Source organism: Anomalospiza imberbis, chromosome 18, assembly GCF_031753505.1.
Source record: "Anomalospiza imberbis isolate Cuckoo-Finch-1a 21T00152 chromosome 18, ASM3175350v1, whole genome shotgun sequence".
Classification (NCBI taxonomy): domain Eukaryota; kingdom Metazoa; phylum Chordata; class Aves; order Passeriformes; family Viduidae; genus Anomalospiza; species Anomalospiza imberbis.
Window position 1 is genome coordinate 12,193,496 of NC_089698.1, and position 18,068 is coordinate 12,211,563.

An 18,068-nucleotide genomic window follows, 5' to 3' on the forward strand; every position below is an offset into this window, starting at 1 on the left:
CAGTTTTTAGCAGGTTTTTTGATCATAATTCCCTCAGGCACTCCTGGTGCTCCAGCCTCTTCCCTGGACATGCTCCAGCCCCTCCAGGTCCTTTTTGTCCTGAGGGGCCCAGAACTGGACAGAGGATTGGAGGTGTCCCAGGAGTGCCCAGTGCTTTGCCCCGGGACAGCCCAGGTGCCCTTGGCCTTCTTGCACACCTGGGCTGGTGACCAGCTGCTGTCACCAGCACCTCCAGGGCTTCGTCCACCTTGTGCAGCCACTCCTGCCCAGTCCTTCAGCATTCCCTGGGGTGGTGGTGGCCCAGGGTGGGACCCAGCACTTGGCCCTGCTGATGTTCTGTTCCAGAACTTTGCCTGGCACTGAGGTCAGGCTGACAGGACAGCATTTTCCTGGATTCTCCTTCCAGCCCAGCTCCTGGATTGGCATCACGATTGCTGAGCTCAGTCCCCTGGCAAAGGAGGCTCCATGACCTCCCTGCTGGGAAAGGGTGGGAAGTGTTGGGGTGAGCTCTGCCCTGCTCCCTCAGCAGCCTGGGCTGGGTCCCAAGTGCTGCAGCAGGATCCATTTCCCCTTGGATCATGGGGGCTTCATTCTGCTCCCTGTCCCTGTTTTCCAGCCTGGGTACCCTGAGGACAAGGCCTTAATTCCCTCAGCCTTTTCCTCATCTTTTGTCACTGTTTCTCCCTGATCCAATAAAGGTGGAGATTCTCCTTAGCAATCCTTTTGTTGCTGATGTATTTATAGAAACATCTTTAATTCTTTTTCTGGCAGCAGCCAGATTAAGTTCTAGGTGGGCTGAGAGGAGTTCTGGTTGGAGAGAGCAGGAATGCAGGGGTTGTTGTGTTTGGGAATCTTGGAGCAAGCCTGGACTCACCGATTGATTTGAACCTGTGCTGTGTTAGGCAGGATCTTGTCATCTTCACTGTCCTGCTTCAAACTCTGCTGCAAAGTGGAATCATTTTTATTTGGGTTGCTGTAGAGCTTTTTAATCTTTCTGAGAGGGAATTTATACAGCTTGTGGGCAGAGTGACTTAAACCTGCAGCTGTGATTTATAGAGGCACAGTTTGAGCTGGTTCAGGAGCAGCTCTTTATTAATCTGTGAAGGAAGCAAAGGCACACTACACAGAGAATTGCTCCTATTCCGTGCGCTCTCCACTTGTCCCCACGCTGCTGGCCAGGCTGAAGCCAGGAGATGGCAGAATATCAAGGATTGATTGAGTGCAACCTGAGCTGGGAGCGGAGGTGGCTGCGAGCAGCTCCCCTTTGTGCTGCCTGACATCAGATAATTCAATCTGGCTTGCACGCAGAGCTTCTTGTGTTTGTCATTAAAATTTCATCCCGGTGGTTACGAGGCTTGTTTTCTGGGTCAGCCCCTGAATCCCTTTTCATTTGAGCCAGTGGTGTTTGTGGTTACCTCACTCCCAATCAATGTTGTATTTGCCAGCCTTTCTACAGTTACACGTCTCGAAGGATCTTCTCTAAAGGGATGATGTTCTCCCCCTCATCCTTGATTCAAATGGAGTTTCAGCCCTAAGTCAGAGCTTACTTAAAGTAATTATATAGCTGCTTGCTTGGCTTTTAGAAATTCCTGCTGGTGGTGAGGCTCCCTGTGCCGAATGCTGTCATTTACTGTGCAGAGTGCCTGGATTGCTTCAGTTTCTCTTACTAAAATCTGGATTTATATGGGTTTTTTTAAGCAAATGCATGTTCAGACAGTAAAATTGCTACCTTTTTTTTTTTTTTTTTTTTTTTTTTTTTTTGGCAGTGTAGTTGGAGGTTGGGTCCTCCTGGACAGAGTGATCTCAGAACATGCATCTGGTCCTTATTTGACCTTGTCATTCCAGAGGATCCCGTGGTGTGACGTGCCCATGGCATGTCGTGAGAAAGTTGCTCCTGACTGGCTCTGAATTACTCACCTGTGGCTGTTCTTGAGCCCTGGGGTGAGCTTGCCTTGTGCTGCTGGTGCCCATCTCACCTCACTGCTCACCCCTAAAACAGCACCAGGTGGGCTTTGAGGGGGATGTGTTAATTTTTTAGTGCTTGCAGAAAAAGCACTGTGGCTTCACTGCTGCTGGTGGTGGCTCTGAAAATAAGTAAACAAAAGAGGCACAGAGTCAGACCACCCTTCCCAAGACCCAGAACTATAAAGTATCATCTTTTCCTTTCTTTTTTCTTCAGTTTTCCATGACTGAGTGGTGGCCTGGTAGTGAAGAGCTTGGCCACAAACTGATCTAGCAGATACTGTGAGGAGTCCCTGCACCTCTTACAGACTGGGAAATCAGCCCTGGCTTCTCTTGAAATTTTAAATTCAGATGTTTTCCTCCTTCCCCTGTAAGTACTGCCAGCTTTCCTTGAGATTTGAGGAGTTAGGACTGGTGATACTCATCTGCTGATTGCCTTGATAAACCAACAGATTCACATTTCCTCCCTTTTCAGGGTGGAGCACACCTGGCACAGGTGCTGTTTCCCCAAGTGATTTTTTATAAAGGCAATGATAAGCTAAGGAAGAACTTCCTAAATATCCTGTGGTTTGTTAGGGGAATCTGGACATTTATTTCTCATGCTGACATCCTAAATGCTGAAATGATTTTGTACAGTCGTCTTCATTCTGGGAGCACTCACAAACAATTTGGGCCTTTCAGTTTAACTCATTTTGAGCAACATCTACACACAAGTAGCTGCTCCTTCATGGTGAATTCCTTTGTTCTATTCCATCACCTCCCACTCCACTTTGCTCCTGCTCAAAGGTGACCTGCAAATGACTTTTTAGAAGCTGGGCTTGCCACTCTCTTTAGTTTCATAATGATGTGTGAAACTAGCCTGAAACCCTTTCCTCCACTTTTTAAAACTTCATGTCGACTTTCATCTAATTTGGATTTTTTGCTATAGGGCTTGTGTGTTATTCTCAAGGTATTTATTATTAGCTCTTGCATCTTAATTCAGTGTGCAGACCTGAGGAAACCAAAATATTAATTAGTAATGAAAATGAATCAAAGTTAACAAACTGAAGACTTCCAACAGCCTGAATAGAACCCTGCCTTCTTTAATTGCCTAAATTTCACTTTTATGATGCCACAACTTTCATAGTTTCTCCCTCCCCTCCCAGTGACTGCAAGCCTAAGTGTCAAACAAAACAGAAGGTGAAAATAATTGCTTTTTTCTTCAACCTTCCCCAGACCTTTTGTGCTCTCTTCACTCACTCTCATCATTGTTAAGGAGCAGTGTCAGGGCTCCTCTTTTCACCCTGAGGAGGCTGAACAGGGGAATGACATCATGAGTTCAGAGGGCTCGGGTGACAGATGAGCACGGGGCTTAGGTAAGGTTGTGTTAGTGACAGCCAGGCTGGCCTTTCTGTCAGCTCCTGAAAAAAGCCTTTCAGGTGATACAAAGAGTGGGGTTGTGTTGTTGGGTCTGCTCAGTGCAAGTGCTATCAGGTGTTGGAGGATTGACCTGCCACGGCAGTAATCAGCTCATGGCACCCATCAGGGACAGCAGCAGCAGCTGAATGCTCTTGGTGTCAGAGCAAACAGGATGTGATCATTGCTGTATTAAACAGGAAGGCAGTTCTGCGTTGGTTTGGGTGTTTTTTCACTCCAACTCCTTATGAAGCCTGATCTGACTCTGGAAGCTGCTTTTCCAGCCTGCCTGGAGCTCTTGGTTTACCTCTGGGTTTTGCTGCTGCAGGGATGTGCTCAGTGATGGCTTTGGTTGTTCTCAGGCACAGGCAGTAATTTTGAGCTTGTAAATCTTGTTTTTTTTCACTAAGGCCAGACAAACCCATCCTTCTTTCTACTAAACTTCTTGAAGATTTCATCTTTACTCTCTGGGCTGTCACCATCAGTGCCTGGAGCTCAGGTGATGCTCCTCCTCTCTGCTGCTTGCAGCGTGTTGCAGTTTGTGTTCCTTCCAGAGCAAACAGATCAATTCCCAGCATCCTCCAATGGGATTTTCTCACCTCTGTTTGCAACTGGAGCCACTGTTTTATCTGTGCTTTGTCCTTTGTGACATAATAGGGCTGATGGAGCAGAGCCTTCCCAAATAGCATCATAATGCCTCCTGAATTCTTATGGAAAAGATTTTTTTTTCTCCTGAACCCACAGTAATTTGTTTCCTTGGTAGAGCAGCTGCTTTAATTAATGGGCCTGGGCTGATGCAAGCCACTGGAACCTTGAGCTACGTACGGGGTGGGTGATTTTTTTTGCCTTAAAAATCAAATTACTAGAAACAGTTTGGCTTTTTCTAATTGCTGCTTTTATAAATGTTCATTAAAATGTTTTCCTTGCAGTACAACCCTTTGGCTTGTTTCTGTTCCCTTGGTATGACATTTGCATGCACTTAATATAGAAGGTGAGGCAGAAGCAGTGAGGATGGTGAAATGTTAATTTGGTTACAGATAACAGTGCTAAGCTGCAGAACTACACACTCCAGCAGCTTAACCCACTTTCTTGAGGGATAATTTCCTAAATAAAGCCCAAAAAATGAAGGAAGAAGCTCTCTGCAGCTCCATATTTGTGAGGGGTCCACAGATGGGCGTGGGTTGGTAAATTGGAAAGTTGGGTTCCCAGCAGAAGAGTTTGGGAACTGATCATGAGGATGCTCAGAATGGATTTCCTACATGCTAAATCTAAAAGTGCTTCCAGATCCATTTTGGGACACATTAGTCACATTTTTCATAGCTGCATTCATATATCAAGCAACCCAAAAGTACATTTGGATGAAATCAGGGAGATGATTTTCTACTCCACATTCTTCTACCAGCATTAGGATTGTTTCAGACTCTGGTTTTGGTTTACCCCATCTGTTTTTCCTTGTGTTTTATAGTCTAGCTTTCTGCTATGTAATTGAAAATTTTCTCTTCCCAGTTCCATTTTTGTTTTATTTTTGGCTGTTATGTTCTATTTATATTCCTTTCTTCCATGTGAAGTAGCTATTTTCTGCTACTATTAGTTTTTCCTGAGTCCTTTCCTTAAGGAATCCCTCAGCCAAGCTACCTGTTGGTTAGAGTTGGCAAAATCAATGTATCCAAATACCTGGGAATGAGAATGCAGGGAGAATTGGGAACTTTTACCTCTTCTAGTCTTTGAGGCAACTCACCCTGTGGCAGAGGTTTCTGAGCTGTCTATCACTCATCCCTCTCTTCAGGGGAGTATAAAGAAGGTGCTAGAATCCCTTGAATCCCAGTGTTTCTCATTGTGATTGAGGTACCTCCCAATGTACCATGGTTGTGATGAAGAGGTGTTTTGAAACTGGACGTTGAGTTGCCACTGTCTCACTTGAGCCTTGGAGAGAAGATGGAGCTCAGGAGCCATTTGAACCAGTTTGAAGGGGTTTAGGTTTGGGTTTGCATCTTTAATTGGGCCTATTCTTGAGCCTGCTGAGGGGGAGCACTAGCTGATACCTTAATTAAACACATGAAGGACCGGAGAGTTGCTTTTGGTGGAATAAGGATGAAAGCTCTGAGGTGCTTGTTGGAGCAAGACAATGCAAAATACTCATTATTTTACTTGCTTATCAACAGGCATCCGTTTAAACAGAGACTGTTACTGCAGCAAAATTCCTACTGACTTCAATAAAATGCACTGACATTGTAAGGACTTCATAATAAGATCTTTTGAGTATTAACAGATGGTCACTGACTGCCTGAAACAAAGTTGTTGGGTTTTTTTTTTTTGGTTTGTTGATCACCGCAGGTATCTGGAAACTGAACAGACTTTGCCTTCTGGAAATCAGACCTGACTGTGAAACAAAGGGGGTTCTTTCTCCTTCCTTTTCCTTGCTACAGACTCTTCAGAGAAAATATGGAAAATGTAAACTGGTTTCTGGTGGGTTTTATCAGAAGTCTTTGGTGACCAGCCCAGTTTGGTGCAGCGAGCCTTGCCCTGGAGGGGTGTGCTCGAGGCAGCCCAAAAGTGAGTGGCACCAGCATCCTGTCTGAACAGAAACCCAGCAAGGGTCTTACTGACCCTGTGGTTTGAAGTGAAATTCTGCAGTGCCAGCAGTACCCCAGCCACGAAGGAAAGCAGTTTGTCTTTGCTGCTGCCATGGACTGAATGAGCGGAGTCTCGACTGTTTGGAAAATGTTCCTGTTAACAGTTTTTCTTTTGTGTATTTGTCAGTTTATATATTAGTTGCAGTTGTACTTTGCACAAACACTAATTAGACAGCCATCAACACTCAGGGCCAAAGCCTTACTAACAATGCAACTGTGATAGCAGTGTCTTAATTGGTTGAGTATAATTGTCATTAGGCAACCATAAAGACATCTGGGGCTCTGGAGAGGGATCAGCCTCCCCCTCCTCCTCTTCCCCAAATTTGTTCTGGCTATTGCTATCCAGCACAGTGGAGCTTTTTCAGATGAGATTCTGTGTTTTGACCAGTTTCCTGATGTTTTTCTCCTTATGAAATCGTCTGCCTCTTCAGCACCACTTCATTAGAGCTGTGCCCAGCCTCCAGCTCTGCTTCCTCCCACATGTGCTCTGCACTCCACCGCCTGCTTCCCAGACATTCATCGTGGGGCAGCAGCAGCTTTTAACCCCAGCTCCTTCTGCTTTCACTCATGTGGGAGGGCACAAGCAAAATATCCATGTCATTACTGCCACTAAAAAGTAGTCACAATGCTTTTGGTTAGTGAGTAGGTATTTTTATTGTATCTGAATATAATTTTCCCAGTTTTTCTATGCCATATGCATTCCACCTATTGTTGCTCCATTTCAGCAATCTCTCTAAAGCTTAAGCTGAATGTTCAGGCTAATTTTTACAGCTAGATCCATATCTGGCCAGAATTACAGAACAGGCTCCTTGAGGGGAAGTATATTTAGAAAAATACAGCTTGTCTCTTCTCTGCTGCTGCTTCTCCTGTGTCTATACTGAAATATTCCAAAGAACAAGGGCAAAGTGGAATGTGAGTCCATCAAAGAAGCTGAGTTATTTGGGTGGAGAGGCTCTGTTGAACATCAGAGAAGGAAAAATGTGTCTGTGAGTAGAGAGAGCTGGGAGCCAGGTGTGGTGTGGATGGAAGGAATCAGGGAATGGGTATCAGGAGAGGGGGAAATTGGCCTTGTGAGCAACAGGCTTCTTGTTGCTCCCTGTTGTGCTCAGGAGAGCAAGATTTTGGACAGCCTTTCTAAATGAAATGAAGCAGGTGTGGTCTTTAATGTCTTATTTTAGGGGTTGGGTTGTTGGGTCTGCTCAGTGCAAGTGCTATCAGGTGTTGGAGGATTGACCTGCCACGGCAGTAATCAGCTCATGGCACCCATCAGGGACAGCAGCAGCAGCTGAATGCTCTTGGTGTCAGAGCAAACAGGATGTGATCATTGCTGTATTAAACAGGAAGGCAGTTCTGCGTTGGTTTGGTGTTTTTTCACTCCAACAAAAAGCTAAGTGGGCATTTCATTACCGTCTTGGTAAAAAAATCAGTAACTGAGTGGGTTTGGAGTGCTGGGCTTGTTCTTGGGCAGGACTTGCATCTGGGGTTATTTCATTGAGTGATCCAAATGAAATTTTCAGGGCAAAATGTAAAAGTTGTGGTGGGAAATGAATAGAAATCTTGAAATTATCTAGAAATAGTGCACTGTGCTCCTCTCTCCAGCCAGCTCTGTTGATAGGGTAGATTTGCCAATTATCTGCAATAAAGCAGCCTTTTTATTTTTTTTTTACAGCAAGGCAGTGCTTTAATAGTTTAAAAGCCTTTTGTTGTGGTTACAAATTGAAAGTGTGGTGCTCTTTATGACAGCATTACATTTTTTTTTCCTTCTGTATTGGATTCATCTGTGGTTGAAATTCTTCCAGCTCAGTCCTGGTGCAGGCCCAGTGCACACTGGAAATGGGCAGTGGAGGAGCTGGTTTATATCTCCCATTTCCCCAGGCTGGTTCCCTGCCCAGACCTGGAGCTCCACTCATGATCCTGCCACGGTCCTGTGGAACATCTGTCCCAATCCTTCTGCTCTGCTGTGTGGGAGTGCCCTGGGAAGGATGGGAATCGCGAGAAATGGGGGATGAGGGAGACAGGAAGCCTTAGGAACCTTCCTGAGGAACTTCTCCTGTGCTGGCACTGCTGGGATTTCTGGGCAGCCACGGGGGAGCTTTGGTGGGCTCTTGCAGGGTTCTCCTGGCACGTGGGGTCTCCCTGGTCTCTGTCACTGGAGGAGCACAGGATGCTCTTGGGGATTGTTGGGCAGTGTCAGAGCCCACTGGGCACAAACTCTGGTGTCCTGCAGGTCCTGGCAAGGGCTGGGAGAGCAGTGTGGCTTCGTGGCACAGGAATGGGAGTCTCCAGCATGAGCTGAGTGGAGGACTGAGGAGAAGGAGGCTGCAGGGTGGGCTGGTGCAGACCCTGCGAAACAGGTTCCAGCAAAACCACATCAGAATTGATTTCATCATCAAATTGATTTCAAACCAATAGCCAGAAGTGTTTGGTGGTGCTGCTCCAGTTTGAGGTTCGGGTGGTTCTTCATGAACAAAGAATAGGTCAAACTAAATTTTGACTTATTGAATTCTGAGATAAAATTAATGTAAGGATTTAGTGTGGTCCTGTGATGTTGGATCTTTAATTCCAGGATTGCAGTCAATGCATTGTTATTTTTGCTGGATCCCTTGTGTTCCAGGCTGTGTAGGGAAACCAGGTGCAGTGTGCCCTGAGAATTATCCAGCCCTGGGCCTCTCCTTTTCTCCTGCCATTTTCTCCTTCTCTCAGTCTTTGTTTTCACATCTCCAGCCTGGACTGAGTGAGACCTACACTAGGAGGAGATGCTGTTCTTCCTTGTTTATTTAGAGATGAAAACAAATATTCTGTCACTGAGTTCTGTCCAGTCTACCAGTGTTTTATGTCTCCCCTGAAACTCACTTTTCAGTGACAAGAGAATTTTGGCTTCCCTTGGGAAGAATCTGCTGCTCTTGGCAGTCAGGAGAAGCTCGAAAACACGACCCCAACCAACCCTAACATAAGGAAACAAAAATCAGTTCAAAATTAAAATGCTTCCAAAACACTGTGTGCCTCTTGTTGAAGGGGTGTGCAGCAGATCTGTGCAATCACCTGTCCTGTTGCGATTTATATCCAGATTTTGAAGCAAAATGAGCCCTTTCCAGTTTTGCAAACTGAAGAGATTTGTTGTGATCTGATCCACGCTCCGTGTCCAATCTGACGTGAAACATTTTTCTTTGGGGAGGCTTCTTTCTTGGTCTGTTCTTCTTAGATTGTGCTGCTGTAAATTGGAAATGAGAGCAGGATTCAGAGGGGTTTGGGCCTCGTTTGCAGCGGGAGGGAAAGGGAGAAGTGTCCCACCCTGTTCTCTCATTTCCCTGGGTGCTCCCCTGTAAGGCACAGCAGAGGAGGCAGGTGACAAGGACAGGCTTCCCTCTCTTCCTGATCCGTGCAGGGAATTGATGTGCATCTCTCTCTGCCTGACAGATTTCACCACCCCCTGGGCACTTTAATTCCTTCTGTAAATTGTAGCCTTTTCACCAGGAGATGTTGGGAGGGATCTGCTCCCATGCCCAGGCCTGGCACTGCCCAGAGAACTGGGAAACCTGAGTGCAACTCCCAGGTCTCCTAAACCTTCTTCTCCTTCTTTTTCTTATAATTAACTGGTTTTTTTCCTCATAAGCACAGCCAGATTCCCAACCACCAGACCTCTGAGGCTGGTAAAAATCACTCTTCCATGATACTTCTCCCCCAAAAATCAGGATGTAACAACAAAGGTGACAGAGCAGGAAGCACCTTTTATTTTCCAAAAGAATCCAAATGTCAGCTGTGCCAGAGGAAGTTATCTGACAATGCTAATTATCACAGTTTTGTCAAAACTGGCCTTAAATAATTATAGAACTGTGGTCTTTGACCAGTTGTAGAAGCTTTTCTGCTTTTTCTGTGATTTTTTTTTCCTGTAATAGTCTTTAGTGTGGTCATAGATGGCCCAGAGCAGTTTATCCATTGTTTGTTGTGTAACAACCTTCTTTCATTCAGATATATTCAATATTACCTGAAAAGTTTAGTTCTGTTTCTTTATTTCCTCATTGACAAGCTGATGTTAAATTACAGTTTTTGTGATCTTTTAGTGAGCCTGCTGCAAAAAAAGGAACCGTTGCCTTAATTCTAAAGACAACACTTAGTTGAATCAATTAATTAATTAAGTTCAGAGATGTAGGTAAATTGATCTGCTGATGAGACATTAAGAAATTTCTTCTATAAAAAGAAATTTCTTCCTATAAAGAGCAGTAGGGTGGGTGGGTGCTTGTATGGTCATAGATAAATGCTCTGGTTTAACACAACCAGAAATCTTGAAAGACTGAAAAGAACCAGTTTGAAGTTTTGCCATGATGTAATTTAGGCTTGTTCCTGATTTCCTTTTTCCTCTTGAGCATGGCTCTCCTTGTATGTTAGTTGCAAAGTGAATACTGATAGTGGTGGCTGAGTTGCGTATCACAGAATGAACTGGGTTGGAAAAGACCTTTGAGAACATCAAGTCCAACCTGTGACCCAGCAGTTCCTCATCAACTAGGGAAATAAAAAGATCCATGTTAGCAGTGTTTACTAACTGCAAGCCGAAAGCACATATCTACAGTTTGGTGGAGAGAGTTATTTTAAATTTTGGGGAGGGAGCGGACGGCTTTGAAGATAATGTGTTTGATTGTTCTTTGTTGTACTTTTCCAGCTCTCTTTCCTCTTTGTTTGTAAGTTTGACTAACCCAGAGAAACTAAACCATGGCACTGAGTGCCACGTCCAGGGACAGTGTCTCCACCACTGTGGGAATTGGAGAAACAAAAACTTCCACAGACACTGAAGGGTTTGATCTGCAGCCTTAGAAGAAGCTTGGATTAATGTAAAAATACAATACACAGACATTTAGCAAAAAAACCCCAAAACTTATGTTTCTATAGTTTTAAGAGTATGCCTTAAGTAAGTGAGACACTATAAACCCTTCACCACTGATAAGATGGTGAAGGGTTTATAGTGTAGGGGTGTGGCTGTATAGAATAAGCTGAGAGTTCAGAAGTTATAACAGAAGCATTTGTGTGCAAGTGAGACAGAAGCCATTGGACAAAAGTACCCACAGTGCAGCAGAAATAAGTAGAGGTGATAGGTTAGAAAAGTAAAATAAACCTTGTGCCATCTATTCATTGGGTTAGAAAGTTCTATATTGTTTTGTAAAAAGGAACCTGTGACTACTTTGAGCTATGGCCAACTGCTTGCTCCTCTAAAATCTCATGGCCTCTGAAACTGATGTTTATTTGAGCAATAAATGGTTCTTAGCCCATCTGTGGTCCCATCCCTTCATTAAAAGCTATGACAATGATACACCACCTCCCTGGGCAGACAATTCCAGTGCCCAGTCTCTCTTTCAGTGAAGAATTCTTTTCTGATGTTCAACCTAAACTTCCACTGGCTCAACTTGTGTCAGTTGTTGCCTGGGAGAAGAGGCCGACCCTCTCTGGCTGCACCTTCCTGTCAGGGAGTTGTAGAGAGTGAGAAGGTCACTCCTGACCCTTCTTTTTTCCAGGCTAAACAACCCCAGCTCCCTCAGGAGCTCACAGGACTCACAGTTCCTCACAGGACTTTGTTCCAAGCCCCTCACCAGCCTTGTTGCTCTTCTCTGGACACACCCCAGCCCCTAAATGTCCTTCCTAAACTGAGGGGCCCAGCACTGGACATGGCACTCAAGGTGGTGCAGCCTCAGCAGTGCTGAGCACAGGGGAAGAATCACTGCCCTGCTCCTGCTGGCCACACCATTCCTTGCAGCTCCAATTTCAGTTTACCTGCCTGCCTTGGTAGACTTTGGTGCCACGTTCAATAAATGGGACTAAAGCGGGCAAAGCTGATGGTTTTGTGCGCAGAGGACTGGGGGAGGATCAGTCTGGAGCTGTTTGATTCCATCCTTGTTCCTTCCTCCCTTCTGCTGCAGCCACCTCCTTGCAGGTGCTCTGGGGTTGTTGGATTAGGCCCTTTTCTGACTTAGAGATGGGGCAACTGAGAGGCATTTTAATATCTTTTATTCCATTGTCGGTCTCATGAGAAGGGTGAGACAATACAGGTGTTATAATTCACACCATCACAATCAGAAGCTGATTATTTCCTAATTACAAATCACTGTAAGTGTTTCCTGGCCTATCGGCTTTAGCCACACCACGCTGTAGATGCCTTAAAGCCAATCATCTAAAACTACCCCTCGTGGGTCCTACTACAATGCACTTTCATAGTTCCATTTCTCCAAAGTATCCAGTCTTACTTGCAAGGCCATCTTTGAAACTTGTTTCTAGCTCCATTTCTCTCCCAACAATGTCTGCCCTATTCCATGGCATTTCTGAGCCAGCATTTCTTGTCTCAAGGTTTGCATACAGATGCACACTGTGTGGGCCTTCTGCCTTTGAGAATTCCCTACAAATTCATTTCCCACATTTTCCCCTCTCTCAAACAGAAAAAAAACTTCTTTGATAGCTTTGTTTATTTTTTGCTGTGCACAGTGAAGTTTACAAGGTACTGTCACTAACACAAGGTATTGTCACTATAACAATCAATGCATATAAACTTATTTTGTAAAGTTTTTTTTAGTTAAGGTGTAAACCTTTATGTTTTAAGCAAGTCATCTATGATCTATTGTCTGTTTTAATTTGATTTGTCAAATGATTTCATTTTTGAAGTTGTTTGTGGATGGACTCTGAACAGATAAATTTATACAACTGATAAATTTATACACCACAATCCTTCAAATTCTTTATAACTGTGATTATATGCGTAGCTTGCGTACGGATACACACTATGTAAGCCTTCTATCAAGCTGTAAAAATTCTCTACAATTCATTTCCCAGGGGGGTGACGGCTGCCCTTGTTTTGCAGGTACACCTCAGGGGAGGTGAGGCTGTGGGACACCCGCACCTGGGACTACACAGCCCCCGTGCTGGCAGCAGTGCCAGGCCCTGGAGGGGCTGGAGCCCCGCCACACGTCTCCTTTGTGAGGATAAACAGCTCCCTGGCCGTGGCTGCCCACGAGGACGGTGAGCAAGCACAACCCTCCTCCCTATTAAAACAACAGCAAAAAAAAAAAAACCAAAAAAAAAAAAGCTTTACAAAAATGAAGCAGCTGTGCTCAGCTTTTTGTGTGTCTGTAATCCTGTGTATCCACACACACGCACACACTTGCTTTTATGTGAGAAAGTTGGCCAATAACCCTAAATGCATTAGGAGGCATTGGAACATAGCACCCATTAAAACTGAGCTTTAATTCCTACTGGAGCTGCTGCACAAAGCTTGAGTGCCAGGCTGTAGTCCAGCCAAGCTATCTTAAGCAAATAACTTGTTTTGCTATAAAAATATTAAATATTCTTCCACCAGCCTTCTCCTCTGGCCAAAACTCCCTTGGGGTGCTGTGGAGCTTTGTTATGGGGATGGTGGTAAACTTGGATGCCTGATTAATCCCCATCCCTCTCGCTCTTGGCGTGGTGTGTGGATGCACTGAAGTGTTGGTTTGCAGTGCTGGGTTGTTATTATATACTTGGATTTAAAGAAATGAAAGCTTTCACCTAATATTTAGTGAAACCCTCATAAAATCCTGTGTGCATTGTTTTAAATATCCTTGGAGGGTTTCTGTAATGGACAACAAGAGCCAGAGACCAACATCTTCTGGATGTGGGAACAGCAATTTAAAAAATCAGGTTTGGACAGTACTGGCCAACTGGGATCCTAAACTGAGGGGCTCAGGCAGAACTCAACTCCCATCATCTTTCTTTAAAATGTAAAATTTGATACTTAAAGTGTCTCCTTGGGTATAAATAAAAAATAGTTGTGAGTTCAGAGAACTTTGTACACATACTGTCTTTGATCCTGGCATGTCTACAGGTGAAAACAAAGCAGGAGGTGGATAATCCAAACAAAATCCTTAATCCATACTTTTATTTTAGAAGTAAATTAAATGCTTTATGTGTTTTAAGATTCTCAACATCCTTAGCTGATTTTCTAGCTTGAATCATGCCAGGATGGTTTTCTATGGATAAAAATTGTTAATAGGCAGCATTTTCTGACAGCAGCAAATCTGGTGTTATTAATATTATTTACTGGAGTCATAGGAAATTATAACACAGGTTTAAGTGCTGGCTTTTTTTCCAATGTTCCAAACAATGACTAGCAGAGTGTTTTGTTTGTTTTCTAGTTTCCCACTGACTAATCTAATAATTTGTCTGGGTTTTTTGCCTGTCATATCCCTTGCTGTCAGTGCTGTGTCTGAACTAGTTTGCATAAAGCTCGGCATCTTTTATTCTTTTGGGTAGAGATTTTAATAGGCTCTGTGATATGGCAGTTACTCTGATTTGAGAAGCCTTGGTCAGAATAGATTAGTTTCTATGGGAATAGGGAAATAAAAAGACCCATTTTAGCAGTGTTTACTAACTGCAAGCCGAAAGCACATATTTACAGTTTGGTGGAGAGAGTTATTTTAAATTTTGGGGAGGGAGCGGACGGCTTTGAAGATAATGTGTTTGATTGTTCTTTGTTGTACTTTTCCAGCTCTCTTTCCTCTTTGTTTGTAAGTTTGACTAACCCAGAGAAACCATCTGCTCGTGTTGGAGGTGGTGCTGTCAGGCAGTCTAGACTTCCCTGGCGAATCCCTGGCTCGCCCCGATACCATCGGCTGCTCCCGGTCCCGCAGGGCTCCCGCGGCGCTGGCCTTGGCTCCCCATCCCAGGGAAGGGCTGGCAGGCACAGCCTGCCCTGCTCTGCTCCTCAGCTCCTTCCCCAGGCACAGCCAGGACACAGGTTTGTCCTCCTGGGATGCCCTGGCCGAAGTGGGTTGTCACTCCACGGTGGCCCTGGAGGAAAATGGGATTGTGGCTCCTGGTGGAGGTTCCTGATGGTGCCAGCCTCGGGCTGCAGGGACAGGGAGAGGAGGGAGGAATGGATGGGGAGCAAATGAAGTTCCCTGTGCCCGTGCCAGCGCTCAGTGGGGGCACTGGATGTACACCTGGGGCAACGGGACTTGGCAACTCGAGCCACAGTTGTGATTTTTGAATTCCAACCCACTGGCCTCATATTTCTTCTGCCTTGTTTCCTATTGTCAGCACTGGCAGTGCTCCAGTTTGATTTTACCACTAATTGTGTTGCACGTTACCGAACTGAAATGAATCAAATCAAAATGCTTTTCCTGGAGCATTAGATAAAGCAGGCGAGGGTTCTGGGTAATGAGCAGATGCTGCTAATGCAGGGACAGGAGAGGCCTTGCCAGGACTCCATCTGCTCCATGCTTGCCTGCCTTTGGCTGGGAGCCACAGCTTTTGGGAAACAGCAGTCTACTTCAGCCATCCCTCTCCCCCCTGCGCTCTGGAGTTGCATGGTTTGACTGGAAAACAATGTGCAGCAACAGGAGAACAGAACTTTGTCCTGCTGTCCTTTAAATGCCACGGCCACCCTGCTGCAGGCACGGTGAGGAACACAGCCCTGCTGCCCTGCTTGTACCCCCTCAGGCCCCCTGTGAGGAGCTGGTGGCCCTTCCCAAGCTGCAGTGGAGGGTGGTTGCTGCAGGGATCAGAGGTGCTGCAGGCTCCAGGAGGGGAATTTTGCCCAGTGCTGCTTTTTGGAATTCTGTGCTCTTGTCCTTTCTGATGACCCTAAAGCTGCCTGGGGGTGTTTTCCCTTCTGAACCCTCTTTGCAGAGTGATGGGTTTGGTGCCTTTCTCTGAGTGCCAGGCCATGTTCCTAGAGAGCAGGAGCATTCCAGGCTGGCTGGAGTGAAGGAAAAATTGTCAGAAGAAAACTGCAGGAGCAGGGGCTGGGATGTTTATTCCCATTGGTGGCTGTGGGTGCAGATCTCTTGGTTTGGGTGAGTGGAGAGTGATTTCCCATCCCAGTCATCCCATTCACCACACAGGGAATGAAACAGGGTCTGTGCCTTCTCTGAGGGACTGTCCAGGGATGGTGTTGTGTGGAAATCCCTGGAAGAAGGGTGGTGGAGGTAAAATCTGGGAACATTTGGTGGGAACTGGTGTGCTAATGCTAGTGAGAGTGAAAGGCTCTTGTCACTGAGGTCTGATCTCTCACTCTTTGTACCCTCAGGACCTGCTGGAAGTGAAAATTAAATGTAAAATGTTGGTTAATGAACTTCAAGTATGTACTAAAGTTAAATTGGCTCCTTCAACTAGAAATGGTTTTGGGAAAAACTCAAAAATCACAGCAACAAGGTTTGATACTTCAGGCTGGTGCTTATTTCCACCCATGCTTTTCTTATACTGCTTGTGCTTCATAGAGATATGATATAGCTAAAAATTATAAGGAAATAAATTAATGTTCCCACTTGGGAGTAAAAATAAACACCTGTAAAAGCCATAGAATAGCCTGAGTTGGAAGGGACCCACAAGGATCATCAAGTCCAAGGGTTTTCAAAAGGTGAAATAGGGCTTTATTTTGTTTAAATCAAGGTGGCAAGACCACAACTCTGAAACAGGACAAGCATCATGATGTGAATTCAGGACAAGCAGGAGATGATGTGAATTCAGCACCTTCTGGCCTTCCCAGGCCGTGGTGTTTAGAAGCTGAAGGGAATGAGCATGTAAACCATGAGCACATTTGGATTCCCTGCTCCAGCACAGACAAAATTCTGGGGTGTTACATTTTTTCTTTTTTCAGATAATGCACATGTAGATTGCTTTACATTTCTTCCAAAGCTGGCAGCAGCCACCAGCTGACAGCAAATGCTGGTTTTAATGTGGAAGAGCTGATGCAAAGGTCTTTAGGATCCGAGCTGGCATCTTCCACACCCACATCCAGCCCTCCCATCCCGAGCTCCCCCAGCAGGCAGCTCAGGTGGGCAGTGCCCTGTGCTGTGCCCAGCTCAGGAGGGGCTCAGACAGGCTGTGTGACACTGCCAGGCACAGCCAGGATAATATTTACAAATGAGATTTAACACTGTTTGCTCTGTGGTTCTGCTGCCTTGTTGTGTTGAAGGATTAGGGGATTTTAAAGGAAAAAAGATACTTGGGTTTGTTTAATTTTGTAGCAAACGTGTTGCCTGTAATAGCAGAGAAAAACCTGTGTGGAAACAGATGTAACAGCTGCTTTTGCAGGATGTTTTTTGTGCTGCCAGCACTGCTGTTGGAGAGAGAGGAGCCTCCAGCCTCCCACCTTTGACACAGCAAGAGCTGTGCAAGGCTGGTGATGCTCCCGAAATTTGGAGTTCAGTCAGGATCAGCACTGCACTCTCTGAGGCACAACAGCCTCGTGCTCAATGTTCTATCCAAGCACTTTCCAGTCTGGAGTGAATGGCAATAAATGGACCTTTCATCAGGCCACAATTCAGAAATATGTTGGGTTGGGAGTTGAGTTTTTTTGTCAAATCTGGGGCAAAGTGAGATGTGAGGCTGGTGCAGTGATTGTCACACTGAATGCCAGCATTACACCCTCAGCAGCAGCTTCTTGCACTTCTTTTCATGAGCCACGAGGACTTTCCAGCTTGCTCATATTTCTAAATAATTGTGGGGAGTTATTGTTAGAGTTCAGTTGGAGTAATCACAATTATGGGGCAGATTTTAGCGTGCCGTGAAACCGCTGCTTATAATTTTCATTTCATGACCTTCTAACACTTAGTAAGATTTCAGTATTCTGAAAAATAAAAAAGATAACGTATGGCTGCAACCTTAACTTCACCTCAGCAGAGGAATTGCTGTGGAAATGAGGTGCTGGGCAGTGCTGGAGGCAGGAAGACAGACTGTGGAGAGCAGTGATCTCATCTGCACTGCTAAATCTTAGCCTGATTTTTTTTAGTGCCACACTAATAACCTGAACTGGAATGGTGTGGGATTTTTGCTCTTACCCAAACTGATTGACTGCTGCGAGGACTTGCACACCCATAAATACCTTTTGTTGTTTCTGCAGTGAAATGCAGAATATTCTGAGCAGCACTTTTAACCCTCATAGCAGCTTTACCTATTTATAAATCCAGTGGAGTGTTTGCTTTTCCTGTTTTCCTTCTGTCCTTATCCTTGTGGGTCCCTTTACACTCAGGATATTCTTTGAACTCTCCTTGTTACTCTTTACTTTGTGCTCCTTCATCACATGTGAATTTGTGACCTTACAAGTCACTTTTTTTTTCAGAT

General features: G+C 45.1%; 1 protein-coding gene across 1 annotated transcript in view; it reads left to right on the forward strand.

Moving 5' to 3' along the window:
• FBXW8 (F-box and WD repeat domain containing 8) overlaps positions 1-18,068 on the forward strand; it is a 58,287-nt gene that overhangs the window by 15,520 nt on the left and 24,699 nt on the right. The window contains exon 5 of the mRNA XM_068209144.1: positions 12,829-12,986. Within this exon, the coding sequence (XP_068065245.1) occupies positions 12,829-12,986 (158 nt within the window). The remainder of the gene's footprint in view (positions 1-12,828; positions 12,987-18,068) is intronic.